We start from the raw sequence: 14461 nt of genomic DNA, 5'->3' as shown, positions 1-14461 counted from the left end.
TACAGTTACTGAAATGCTGAAGGACACTGGGACAGGGAGGGGGTTGAAGCAACTGCAGTGTAGGTAGATGCCTGTATACAACACAACCTGCTTGCCCCAAATCCCTGTGTGGAATGTCAGTATCAGTCAATTCTCTTGCCCACATATGGTATTGACTTTTCTGCCAATCAGTGTTCTTATGGAAGCTTGAGCTTTAATGTTCAGCTTGCCTGTAAACAAATAGTGACAAAGTCTTGACTATTTTCAGTGATCCCACAGCATATCTGAATTCATAGTGGTTTCTTTTCAAAAGCATTTTCATGTACGTTGAAGTTAGAGTTGCTTGATAGTTTACATTCTAAAGAGTAGCTCTAGGCAAGTAATATGCTGACAGGCCTTTACCACCTATTATGGCTTGACCATCATTTTTGTCTTTTAGCAATTGTACAGGAAAAAGCCTGGAATGACAATGTCTTGTGCCAGATTACCTCAAAACATTTCCAAAAATAGATACAGAGACATTTCGCCTTGTAAGTATGTGTGTTTGTATATGTGTTCTGAAAGGATTTTGCTGTTGTTAGTAAATAAGTAACATCTTTCTAAACATTTTTTCAGATGATGCTACACGGGTTATTTTAAAAAGTAATGAAGATTACATCAATGCAAATTATATAAATGTGAGTAGTACTTTTCAAAAGAGCTTCTGACATTAAGTAATTTTGCAGATTTTCAATGGAGAAGTTGATCAAAAATCCCCAAGCGTTTTCATAAATCTAGTTTGGACTAGAATGGCTAATAAAATTGTACTCAAATGGTTTCAAATTTACTGTAGATATACTTACTTGCTAATGCCTTTTGGCAGCTGTAACACTGTAAGAGAAGCTAGCCCCCTACCAGGGAAATTCATTCGTCTTTTCTGATGACTAATGTGGCAGCAGTGTTCAACATCAGTGGAGCTTAATCTAGCAGCACTTTCTTCTACATCTTCCTCCGTCACTGTCAGTAACAATAAAATTACAGCTACTGATTTTTACTTCCAGAAACAAAAACCAGATGAAATTAAATTCCAGGATCAGTATTTTAAAAGCTACTGTCAGAAAACCCACAGAGTATGAAATGTTTGCACCTGAAGTATTTGCCAACTGTTCTATCATTTCTTTTTTTGACCATCATTAATCTTGATCGTGGCAGCTACATAACTGTCAGTTAATATCTGAAGTGTACTTGGATCTTTGGAATAACTTGGCTTGTGAAACACTTTGAAGAATTTTTATCTGTGCCAATCCATACTTACTAACTTAAAATAAATAGAATTAATGTAGTTGCTGCTTTTTAAAGTATATCGGTTACTAAACACTAAATGTCTAATACCTGACTTGTGTTTGCTGTAAGAATTAAAATAATGATATTGTCCTTTCTTAGATGGAAATCCCTTCTTCCACAATAATAAACCAGTACATTGCTTGTCAAGGTCCATTGCCGAACACTTGTCCTGATTTTTGGCAGATGACTTGGGAACAAGGCTCATCTATGGTTGTAATGTTAACGACTCAAGTTGAACGGGGCAGAGTAAGTAAAAGATTTCCTGAAAAACTACTTGCATAATCTTCTGAAAAAATCTCTTGGTGATTAGCCGTTAAAGGATTAGAGGAATATATTACAATGACATATAATGTGACAAGGGGTAATGTTTTTAAGTGAAAAGAGGGTAGATTTAGATGAGAAATAAGGAAGAAATTTTTTACAGTGAGGGTGGTGATAAACTGGAACAGGTTGCCCAGGGAGATGGTAGGGTTCCCATCCCTGGAAACCTTCAAGGTCAGGTTGGACAGGGCTCTGAGCAACCTGATCTAGTTGAAGATGTCCCTTCTTACTGCAGGGGCGTAAGAAGACTAGGTGACCTTTAAAAGTCCCTTCCAACCCAAACTACTCTATGGTTTTATGACTTTTGCCATAAGAGCAGTACATCCCTAGTACTGTTGCAGTTATGACTCTCGCATTTTAAACCTTGTGATATTGTTAACGTTGCTAATATTTAAACTTTATTAAATAATTTCTGAAATACATGAAATCTTCACATATTTCTTAAAATATTTTGGTCGTCTTTGATTCATTATTGTGAAGTAAAAAGCAACTAGGGTTTACCTTAATAGGATTTTTTTCTCTAAACTTCAAGTGGAGAAACTCCAAGAAGATTCATGAATTTTTGTAGCTTCGTTGTTTGATATATGGAGAGATTAATTTTTTTGAGGCAGCCTAACACAGATTTGTAGTGTTAAAATCCCAGGCTTGGATGGTTGTCTTTAAGAGAATCCTTGATAAGCTTGAAGTCTAAGATACTTCATAAAATGTTCTTCTCTGGCTATAAACATTTCGTTTAATCATTTGAAAGAATCATAGTCCTTTAAGTCATTTCCATACTAAAATGTGAAGTAGAGTACTGTTAATGAAGTAGTTACTGAATTTTAAATGGTCCTGTAAAAGGCTTTGGGTGTATTTTGTGGTTTGTTTGGTTTTGGTTTTTAAGTTATAGCTTCCCCTTAATAGCTGTGTTTATTATGCAGCTTTGTCCTTTGGAGGCAGGCAAAACAATCAAATCTGGTCATACACACTGAGTTTATAGTCTACAACATTCACAGTAGCACTGAGTGGTTGAGTATGTGGACAGAAATGACAGTCTGGAATAACAGTTCAGTGGAATTTCTCCATGTTCAGGATGTCTTTTGGAGATGGATTTATAGTAGGTTGTGGGTGTTCTGATCAACTCAAACTGTAGTTGTGCTGTCTGTATATTTTCTATCTTTTTAATAACCACGTATTTGTTGGGAGGTCAGGCCTCCAAATATAATTAAAATAATTGAAGGGGAATTGCAGCATTTTAAGCAATTTTTCAGTGACTCAGTGCTAGCATGATGCTACCTGCTCCCAAATAAACATGATTAGAGGGAATTTCAGTACAAGTGCCCTTTTAATTTGAGTTTCTTTGCAGATCTGCTAAGAACAGACTTGCAATTGCAGTTCTCTGAGGTTTCCCCACCCTTTCAATAATGATATTTGTGGAGTTCTTTGGAGAGCTGCTTAATAATGCAATAAAAGGACTTATCTGTCTTATACCCATAGGCAGACTCCCTGCTCTAAAGCTGATCATGAGGCTACTGACATCACTATCCCCCTGCATGCCAGGATGTCTCAGTGGAGCAGGAAGTCTGCAAATCTGGCTGCTCTTAAAGAATCGCCAGGTGGGTTGGAAAAACAAAAGTACACTTGAGCTGAAATAACCTCTGTAATTAGGCATTTAAACAATATATCTAAAAATCGTAGTGTTCAAAGTTTTCATTCACATTGACTTCATCAGGAATCTCTGAAGTCCACCATCTGCATCCCCCTAATTTCTGCATTAGCACAGTAACTTTTTTGTTGCTTATCACCTTTTGGTTTGTTTTTGTTCTTTTCCCATAGAAATGTACTTTGAGAAGAGAAGATTAGGATCTGGGAGGTCAGGAATGTTTGTAAAGCAGCATTTTTGTCATTCAAGTGTTAGGATGGAATATTTATAGGTGTACTTTTTAAATTTTAATGAAAGTTAAAGGAATCCATCTTCAGTTAAACTAACCTCAAGAGCTGGTGCATGTCCTCTTAAAAAGAAAACCAGGAAATTTCTGCAATACCTTATGTTATAAACAATAAATAGGTAATACAGTCTATTTGGTAAGTAAATTAATAGTGATTAGAAAATGAACAAAATAGCTTTTAATGAACAAAGGTATAAGGAACTAGAGAGAACAAAAGTAATACTCTGTAAATTTGAACACAGATGTCTTAAAAAATGTGTTCACTTTAGGTTAAATGCCATCAGTACTGGCCAGAGCCATCAGGAAGCTCATCATATGGGAATTTCCAGATAACCTGTCATTCAGAAGAAGGAAATCCTGCTTATGTCTTTCGAGAAATGACATTGACTAATCTGGAGGTAAAATCATGCTGTCTATTTTGAAGTATTAATCTGTGGAATCCTTACAGGCTAGCTAAAAACTTACTGAGTCAGACTTCCTTTTCAGCTTGGTGACATACCCACATGAATAGAACTGTTTATTTCTAGAAGCCTTTATAAAACTACACATGTTGCCATATACTTAAATTCTGGTCTTAGAATAACAAACCTTTCACTAGTAAAATATCATAAAGATTCTGTTTCTGTAATCCTATTAATTAGTTTTTTAATTACATAAAAGATGCATTATTTTTTTAAAAGTCCTTACTGGTGTCTTTCATGCCCTGGCCAAAGAGAAAGAGTAATTAAAGAAGTTGACAAAGTTGTTACTTCCTTGATATTTTTGAAACATGAAACACTAGGGACATTTCATTATTGCAAGTGAAAATCTGTCTTGGCAGAGACAAACAGTTCTTCATAACTCCGTTGTGGAGTGTATGTGCAAGTAGATAGATGATAAATCCTGCTGAGAGAAAGACAAATGGGAATTGGCAACTCCATGTAAAGAAGGGCCTTCTTGAACATGCATTGCATGATTTTCAGGGCCCATGAAGTTTTCAGAGCCACCCCAGCTGGCATTTCCATCTCAGAAATGTTTGGAAATGAGCATCTGGAATATAGTTCACATACTCATTTCTCACTGCTTAGGTTACCAGATGAGATGCCAGATTTATAGAGCTGCCTTTTAGTTAATTTTCAGTTAAAATTCCTGCCCTGGGTCCTGTTGAGATGATTGCTCATTTGTTACCAGCAGTGGAACCTCTGTAGCTGATTCCATGCCTAACAGTTATTTGAAGTGGGGTAAATTCTATTCTTTAAATGCTGCTTTTACACCTATTGGGTGGCCTAGTTGCCTGAAGCCACTTTTATTATAGGTACAAGTTGCTGTAAATGTACCATTGATTTTATTATTACAATTTTTATTATCATTATCGGCTTGGGATTTTTAGTGGAACCCGAATTACCCTTGAATAAACTTCATGTTTCTGATTAGAAAGAAGAAAGTCGCCAGCTAACCCAGATCCAGTATATAGCGTGGCCTGATCATGGGGTTCCTGATGACTCCAGTGACTTCCTCGATTTTGTGTGTCTGGTGCGCAAGAAGAGGGCTGGCAGAGAAGAACCTGTTGTTGTCCATTGCAGGTATCTGGATTTTTTCCAACTTTATTAAATCATCAACTTGAACTTCTTTATCACTGAATAGCTTTTCTGTGCTTTGTTGTTGAAATAAACATTTAATTTTATCTGCTTTGGGGATGACAGGAGAACTTAACATTGAAATTAAGCAATTGCTTCAAATTGTAATCATATTTCCGTGAGCATTTTGAGTATCTGCACACATGGATCTGTGCAGGGATTTGGTTGGGTTTGGTGGTTTTGTTTTGTTTACAATTTAAACGCTTGTGCTAACAGTCTGTATAATAATTCAGGGAAATTACAAAAGATACTTAGGAACCTTTTTTTCATGGTGTCTGTTCCACAAAACTCCAGAATGGCTGTATAAATAATCCATAGCGGAAAATGCGGGTGGTGTTTGCCATGATCAAATAAAAGTCGCTTTCTCTCAAGCCTGTAGTCCTAGACCTCAGGGTATCTTGGTGCTTACATAAGATGACACATTTTTCTCGACAACTTACTTCTGTCATGAATTAAAATAACTTGTTACTCAGATTTTTATGTACACATGAAATGTGTTTTGTTTTTCTTGTGCAATAGTTTTTAATAGTTCTACCTTCCTATAGGAGATATAAAAAACTTAATGCTTTAAAGTACCTAAATAGTAAACTATAATGATACATAATGTCAAATCTCTTAAAATGAACATGTGCTATACCAATTCTTGCTGAGTAGTTCTGGGAATAAAATTTGACCTCTAAATTCCCAAATGCTCCCCAGACAGTCAGTGTTCCAAGTCAGAGAGAAGCTAAGAGGTTTAAGGAATAAAATGAATTTAAAGATTATCTCATCTACAAGTAAACTAGATATTTGTTGAAGAAGAGAAGTGTTTGAACACTTTGTGTGTCATAAATTGTATTTAATTGGTTTTGTATTCTGGCTTTATGCTGCTCAAGGTGAATCTTACTAATTAGGGAAACCAGTACCAGAATGCCACGGGCTTAAATGATATTGCTCCTCAACTTCCATTATTGAGATACGTTTGTGATACCATTGTGAGCAAATAGTGAGAATGTCATGGAATCTTGGAATGCCTGGGCTAAAAGGGATCTCCAAAGGCCATCTAGTCAGTCCCCCCTCCTTAAGCAGGGACATCTCCAACTAGATCAAGCTGCTCAGACCCTCATCCAGCCTGATCTTGAATGTCCCCAGGGATGGGGCCTCCACCACCTCTGTGGGCAACCTATTCCAGTGATCTTTCACCCTCATACTGAAGAACTTTTTCCTAATGTCTAACCTGAATCTACCCTTTTCTAGCTTAAAGCCATTACCCCTCGTCCTGTCACTACAAACCCTTGTGAACAGTCCCTCCCCTGCTTTCTTGTAGGCCCCTCTCAGGTACTGGAAGGTCACTATAAGGTCCCCATGGAGCTTCCTCTTCTCCAGGCTGAACAGCCCCAACTCCCTCAGCCTGTCCTCACAGCAGAGCTGTTCCAGCCCTCTGATCATTTCTGTGGCTCTCAGTCTACATTCTCATCTGAATACATCTTTTACACTGTGAAGTGTATAAGTCTGCAGGGACACTGGAATGTGTGAAACTGTGTTCCAAAGACAGGAACTTTGGAGAGTATGAACAGCTTCATTCGTCGCAATGAGGCATCAGTTCAGTTCCACACTGATCGTTTCAGTACCAATATTTACAGCAGTTTTATCTTTCACAGAAGAAAAGAGAGGGAATATCTCAGTTTAACGTAATCTACTTAACTGGCCTAACTTGGTGGCTGTTGGGAAGGGTAACCAAATCCCACTGGTGAGTCCAGCTGAAGGGTCCCAGGAGTTCCTCTGTATATTGCATGTACATGATCTTTGATGTCTGCTTAGTATGATAGGACAAGGCATTAGTGCATCAAAACCAAGAAACTTGCTTTCAGAACTAAGCCACCAGCTTCAGTGTGAAGAGTCCAAGTAGGTAGTAGAGAAGATGTGTATTTGTACAATAGTAGTTTAAAAACAACCCCCAAAAAAGAGATATTGTAAAGCAATAGAAACCTTAGGAAATGAGAAAGGTTGTTGTATTGTTGAATTACCAAAAGTGCTAGTTTCCAAGTTTGTGTTTTTGTGTTTGTTTTTATTTTTACAAGATTCCTATTATTTTATTTGAATAATTTCTAATTCTTGTTTGACATGAGATGGTTTGCCACTCTCCTTGTCTATACACTCCATGATTTTCATGTCCTGGCTCAGTGTCCCCCCTCATCAGTCAATGATTTCTTTTTCCAAGCTGAAGAGCCCTGTCCTACCTATGATCTATATCATATGGAAGTTTTCATTGTTGTCATTGCCCTTCTTCTGAATTTTGAAGTTCTAAAATGAGTTATTAGGTTCTTCGACAGATACTGTTCATGTTTGGATTTGATAAAGCATTTTGTATAAAAATTGAACATTTATGTACATATATTTTAGAAATATAAACAGCTGTTTAATAGTTTTATGGCAAGATGTAAATGTGCTAGTTACATAAAATTCTCATGACATCACCGAAACACATAGTAGCTTTAATGCCACCTTCTGGGCAAAGATTTAAAGTAGTATTTGGGCCAGACTTAATTTGAAGTTATGCTTCAAAATCAGAACAATTAAGTTTCAAACTTTGGAATGTTTATATTAACTAATTTAGTGGTAAACATTTTCATTTATTGACTGAAATACTAGTTGTATGATAATACTAGTTGCAGATAATGCTGGCATTTGAAAACATGGTTTTGGTCCTGTATTCTCATGTATTGTGGAGAAACATTATTTTTCAGAAGTACACCATAATTTTCTTGAATATGAGAAACTTGAATTTGAAACTGATTATCAAGTTCAGCATTACTCAGTCTTTGAGGATTGCTACTTGTGGAAAAGCATGTTTATGTGTAAAGCAGCGCAGATAAATCTTTAGATTTGTTTTATTATTGAGCTATAGATGATTCATGTAAGCTCTCTTAACAGTTTTGCCATTCTGGGATGTATGTTATGGTTCTTCCTTGACTTAAAAGAGATTGCTATTATGTATTCCTTTAAAATCTACACAAGTTAGATTTCTCTTGTACTTTCTAATACTAAGAAAATTATTGTTATCATCCTCCAAAGTTTTCTAGTAGTTGTTCTGTTCCTTATTCTGAAATAAGAAGGTGTGGATCACTTCAAGAACATAAGCCTGGTTTTATCAAATCAACCCAACATTCCAGTAACAGTCATTCCAGTAGTGGTCAAACTGACACCAAGTGCACAACGTATGCTGGGTATCTCTGGTTTGTTATTGTCTAGATATTAATAGGGTTTATAATATGATCTGATTAAATACCTGTTTGTAAATGCTGCTCAAGTGAATGGCTGGGTTAAGATGGCCTTTCTTCAAAGGACTGATAATTCTGCACTGATTGGTTTTTGCTCTCTTTAGGCAGGGTGGAGGCTTCCAGTGACACAGTCTGTCTAAGCACTACCCTAATAGTGTGGGAATCGTAACAATCAGTCGTGAGAATCCTTGAGAAAGAAAGTCTTAAAGTATAAACAACATTCCAGGCACTTTGTTTCATTTTCCATTTGTGTTCTTATCTTTTGCAGTGCTGGGATTGGACGGACAGGAGTTCTTATCACTATGGAGACAGCTATGTGTCTCATTGAGTGCAATCAGCCTGTTTATCCATTAGATATTGTGAGAACTATGAGAGATCAAAGAGCCATGATGATCCAAACACCTGTGAGTATCATACTTGCTGTTCTGTGTTGCAGAAGAATGATTTTCTATTACCTAGTTACATCATTAGACAGATTTTTAATATACTTACTGTAGATCATATTGCCAAGAGGTCACCTTACCCACTATAGCCATAGCATTGGCTCCAGGCAGGAATAAATTGCTTAGGCTGTTGGAAAGGAACAATTCTTTATCTACAAAGACTTGAAAAAAGCAGCAGCTGTTTCGGTGATACTTGGTAATTAATATCAAAAAGGGCCAATTTTCATTAAAAACCACCCAGTGGAGAAAGTAGGAGCCTAATTCCAGGTGTTAAGAATGGGAATAGTATAAAAAGCAAACACAGAAAGATCTAAAACGTGCAAGAAAAACCTCCAGTGGTTTTTATGTTGCCCGAGTTACAATGAAAACAAGCCTTAACTCTGCCCTTTAGTGACTCAATGCAAAATAATCAGAGAAAATAGATTTTTAAAAATCCATTTACTTAAATCTGATGTGAGATATATAAAAGGAATTTTAAGTGTATTTAGTCTAAATGAAGTAACTTGTTGCCAGGATTCTTTTGGTGCTGTCTTCATATTTGATATATCTCAAGATGCTAGAATTGTTCCTGGATCTATGATGTTGGGTGTTGGGATTTTTTTCTGAGATAAGTGTAGAACTGTAAAAGTTTTAGAACAAATTTAGAATCTCTTTATTTGTATCAGTGAGGTGTTGTGTATCTACAAGCAGTCTGTGCTCACATTTTTAAAAAAGACATAAAAAGGGTCAAAAGATTGAGTTCTGTTATCTTTAAATAAAAAACAAACAAACAACAAACAAAGCCCACTTGGACTCTTGGTTGTTCCAGACTTTGACCACTTCCAGATTTTAGTTATTCGTTAATTTTAATGTCCCTGCTCCTGTTCGTCTAATCACATTTGAATAAACTTTTGTGTATCACGGGAAGAATGAGGAAGATGCTGATATATGAAAAATAATAAAGGATAGCTCTTGCTCTTTGTGGTGGTTATAGAGTAAAATAGCACATCTCTCTAGCATACACAGAGAGGAAGGAAATTTTACTGGTACAGGTACGAGGTGCAGCAGTAAGTATTTTAACTATTTTTTCACGGCATGTGCTAAGTATTTTCTGGTCTTCCCATTTATCTCAGAGAAACCAGGATTTTCAAGCTTCAGTGAAATGCAGGTGTTTACTGCATCAGAGGGAGAAGGGATAACAAAAGACTTGAAGTAGGGGATTCTAAAGTTTTCAGAAAAGTTAGTTATTATAATTTAACCTTTGGCACCGTCTTCCTGATTTTGTATGTCCTGAAAGATTCACTCGGTGCCCACAAGGTGGCCCTACCGTGTGTGTCTGCTGCGTGTCCTGTGTAAGGAGAGTTCAGAGTCTCCTTCAGGGAGCACTGGAGGCAAAATAAGTATTTTACACAAATGCGTATAAACTTAACGATTTCAATATACACGCAACAGTACAGTAAATAATGCTTCTATTACTATATCTGCTAATGTGCCTGCTTAAGACCTGACATCACGGACTGCACGAAGAGGGGTATTCTGTGACAGTGAAAAGGCAGGCAAGCTGGCTTTCTGACCAGCATATGCACTACTATGCAGTATTCAGTGTTAGCTGTGGTGCTTTACAAAACAGTGATTTTATTCCATTTCGTTTCCTTAATCTTCTGATTTGATTGCTGTTGGGTTTTTTAGCTATTATTTGTTTAAAATAAAATATTAGTGGCCTCTGTATGCAAGCGCTAGGCTTGAATATGTTGTAGAGTTAGACATTATATAATGTTAAGAAACTGGAGTTCTGGATTTTTAAAACACAACAATTTTGCTTTTTAGCCTGTTCTGAGAAGTAGGTGCCAATAACATGCCAGAATTATTCTAAGTCTGAAAAAGTGCTTTGAAACTATAGCTTCTAAGACCAAGTGCTTGGAAACCTCAGGTCAGTGAAACTTCAGCAGTGAAATGAAGAGCAGAAAATGGCTAAATAGGTGATGTTGTAATAATAGTACTGTTTTGGTGGGTGTGACTTTTGGTATATATTCAAAGTGCTGTTCATCCCATTCTTCTGCTGAGAAACAACATGTTCTAATGTAAAGATCCTGTTTTGTGTTTCCTAAACTAACTTTGAAGCACAGTGCTTGGCCTGTCAAGAGAATGGGGTGGGGAGATGTTAGAGGCCTTTTCTGCTTCCAAATGACATGGTTCATTTACATTTCTTTTCAATTTACTGAATCTCCTTTCCTTTGCAGAGTCAATACAGATTTGTATGTGAAGCTATTTTGAAGGTGTATGAAGAAGGATTTATTAAACCTTTACAAGCATCACTGCATAAGTAAAGAGCAAAAATCCTAGGATATCAGCTGAGGAATCCTGTCCTCTATAGTGAACTGGCAGCGTTCTTTGTGCCATAATACTGCTTGCAGGAAATGATAGTGAAGTACAGCAAAGAATTGACAAAGGACTTTGAAAACTTCAGCACTGTTGCACTTTACGTTGAAACAAAATCAGTCTCTGAAACTCTTCTAACCTTCATCTGTTTGAAGACTTTATTTTCGTGCTTTGCTCCGAACAAACCATAAACTGAAAGAACTAATTGTGTTCAGGGTAACCTACGATATCTCATGGTAGTGCCATATACTGCGCTTCTGGTTGAATTGCTACAAACAAGGCTTGGAATTATTTCACTCCGTTTTACACCCTTGTTTCTTAAATGGAAAACAAATGAAAAAAAAAAACCACACTAAGCCATGGTCTTTTTCCAGTGCTAGGTTTATTTACTGTGTACAGACTCTCACTGTTTTGTTTTTTACAACATTAGCAATATTGCCAATACTAGATAGATACACACACACTGCCTACTGATGCAGCACACTCTGTCCTACACTCTCACTAGAGGCCAGCTGGTTGCTAGAGGAAAGCTGGCGCCTGTGTTAACCTGGCAGTAGCTGCATAATGCCCACTTACCAGCATCTTGTACAAAATAATAACAATAACAATAAAAAAAATAAACAGCATTTCTTTGACACAGCTTGTGTGTCATACACTGGTGTATTCTGATTCATGTGACTTAAGATTACGTGATGGGAACTAGTGCATGCATTGTGTCTTAACCCCTTAAGTGCCTTGAGACTTACAGCGTACATCCAGTGAAAGGCACTCATGATTCTGTGGGGGTGGTATTGTCCTGTCATATTTATCTTAATGGGTTCAGATTTCTAAAACGGCCCTTGGTGCTTGGAACATGTTACCACAAGGGGTCATGGAAATACCATTCCCTCTTTCCTTATACAAGTACCTTCGTGCTACTCTTGGTAGCCAAAGCACCTCTGCCAACTCGATGAATGAGCATTGTATGCTGCTGTGTTGTAATGATGTGAAAAACCTGACACATTCCTTCAGTCCTTCCAACTAGTAACTTACTAGCAGCTTACTATGAAATGCTGGTAGGTGATTAGAAGCTGATACTTTGTTTTATCCTTTTATCGAGAATAGCTGTCTTAATTGATTAGAACGTAACTCTTTAACAGCACTGATAATCAGGTTGAATTTTCAATCAGATGTGATTTAATTCCATTTTCTGCTAACCAATTACTTTTTAAATCCTCATAGTTGATTTCAAGCCATGTTCGTACAGGTCTGCCTTTTTTTTTTTTTTTTTTTTTTTCTTTTTTTTTTTTTCTTTTTTTTTTCTTTTTTTTTTTCTCCATAGTAGTAGTTTGGGTAGGGAGAAAGGGAGGAGAACACTATGAAGTTGTCCCAGAACTTGAATTCCTTAATGCCCCCAGTCACCTTCTGTTACAGTTGTGAAAAATTGTTCCTGTTGTTATGGGATGCTTCTTATTTAAGTACATAGCAGTTTTGTAAGAAATGTCTGTCTGTCTGATACAGTATCTGAGCTCATTCTAAAGATCCATAAATGTGCTGTCAGAAAAAAATCAGTCACTTCTTTGACTGCCCTCTGACAAGATAACTTTGTGCCCTCTATTTAAAAGTTTAATTTATTGTATTGGTTTCCTGAAAATGTTTATCCAGTAAATTTTGTCGTAACCTATATGGAGCATAGAATTAAAGTGGAAAGTTATACGCTAAATAATTTTTAACTGATGAAGAATTATATTATGTAATATACTGTGTTTTATGGACATTTGAAAGAGACCAGCTATGAACGATTAAGTGAAAAGGGATTCAGGCAAAATGAAATCCTGGCTTATGACTTAGTGATAAATGTGAACCACAATGCCAAATGGAAGACAGAGTTTTAAATATTTTTAGAAAAAAAATAATATTAGGTGGCCTGTGGCCCTGTTTCTTACCTTTCTAGATTTGATGTTTAAATCAATGTTACCCCTCAGTGAAAAATTAATCTTACAAGAAACTCTGGATCTGGTAAACTCAAAAAGAGTCATAAAGTAGCTTTAATATCAGTTTTATTTTAAGCCATTTGCAACAAACGAAAATTCTTCTTTAGGAAAGTATAAGCTTTAACTTCCATGTGACAGTGTTATTAGCTGAGATGGCAGCTAGTTGGAAGGTTGTTTTAAACTGAGCACTTAAAACTGTTCTTCCATTATATTGAAATAATTTTTCTTCATAGTCAAGTTGTAAATGAAAATACCATTCGCCCTTTTTTTCTGAGGGAAATCAGAAGTGGAGTTTTATAGCAACATTATATAGTGTTGGTATGTCACATATTTAAATATTCTTATGAAGAGTTGCCAAAGCAGTTTGAGTTCAAAAGACCCATTTATACCACAATTAAGTTTGGGATATTTATTGGTCATCTGTCATTACTGTGTTGATGACAAACACAAGTAATAATAGGTCACTTCAAAATTTTCCTCTGTACTGATTTAAGCTGATTTGTAGTGTATTAACTGGGGAAAAAAATGGAAACCTAATAACTAGTCTTAGATAATTGGCCATTGGTGACTTAGGGGCTTTTTGGCTTCTCCAAGGCCAGGAGAATGGCAACCAAAAACCAGTTGGAAATGAGAATAGCACTGAAGCCCTTCTACACCATAAATCGTTTGTTCAAATGTTTCTACCTGTTGTGGTATAAATGGCCTTGAAAATATTTTTATATGGCCAAAAAAAGCAAAACTGCTGAGTATTATACTTTGGGTTATGAAGATCTGTATCATCCTTCAGAGTTTTTTAAAGAAGTTTTTGTATGTTTCATGCTGTACAAAACATGAATGTATCTTTCAGACATAATGACTTATTGACCTATCCGTGATTGGTGTTATGACTGTTGGATTTTATGAATAATTATTTTCATACCATTTGATTATGAAAAATATTGGGTGGGTTTTTAGTATGTTTGTAACACTTCCATGATACAAATCCAGTTTTAAAAACAAAATTAATTGTAAATAAGAGCAATATTATGACAATTTTGTGCCAATGTATAATCTTAAGACTTTTTTGCTTTCCTTTTAGGCTGGGATTGAAAACTACCACTACCATCTCTTGTTTAAAGTGTATTTGAAGGGGCTTTTTAGTAGAAAAGCATGGGGCTGTAGCGGGGGCTTTGAGTGTTTTGGGGGCATTTTTTGGTTTCGCTAAATATGAAATAAGTAGCAGGTATTGTTTAATAAACCACCTGCAGATTGTCAGCCAAT

The 14461-nt window shown here is 36.3% G+C and overlaps 1 protein-coding gene across 1 annotated transcript in view; it reads left to right on the top strand.

Annotated features, from left to right (window-relative positions):
* The window catches only part of PTPN4 (protein tyrosine phosphatase, non-receptor type 4 (megakaryocyte)), a gene marked incomplete at its 5' end in the record, with an annotated part of 44739 nt that extends 32888 nt beyond the window's left edge, over positions 1 to 11851 (top strand). The window contains 7 exons of the mRNA XM_008950365.1: positions 419 to 509; positions 595 to 656; positions 1402 to 1548; positions 3821 to 3949; positions 4965 to 5113; positions 8696 to 8831; positions 11090 to 11851. Coding sequence (XP_008948613.1) covers positions 419 to 509; positions 595 to 656; positions 1402 to 1548; positions 3821 to 3949; positions 4965 to 5113; positions 8696 to 8831; positions 11090 to 11176 — 801 coding nt within the window. The remainder of the gene's footprint in view (positions 1 to 418; positions 510 to 594; positions 657 to 1401; positions 1549 to 3820; positions 3950 to 4964; positions 5114 to 8695; positions 8832 to 11089) is intronic.
* Between the last annotated feature and the right edge of the window lie 2610 nt (positions 11852 to 14461).

Source organism: Merops nubicus, unplaced genomic scaffold, assembly GCF_000691845.1.
Source record: "Merops nubicus isolate BGI_N331 unplaced genomic scaffold, ASM69184v1 scaffold16332, whole genome shotgun sequence".
NCBI lineage: Eukaryota > Metazoa > Chordata > Aves > Coraciiformes > Meropidae > Merops > Merops nubicus.
Note: the sequence above shows the minus strand (reverse complement) of the source record. Positions and strands in the feature narration are given on the sequence as shown.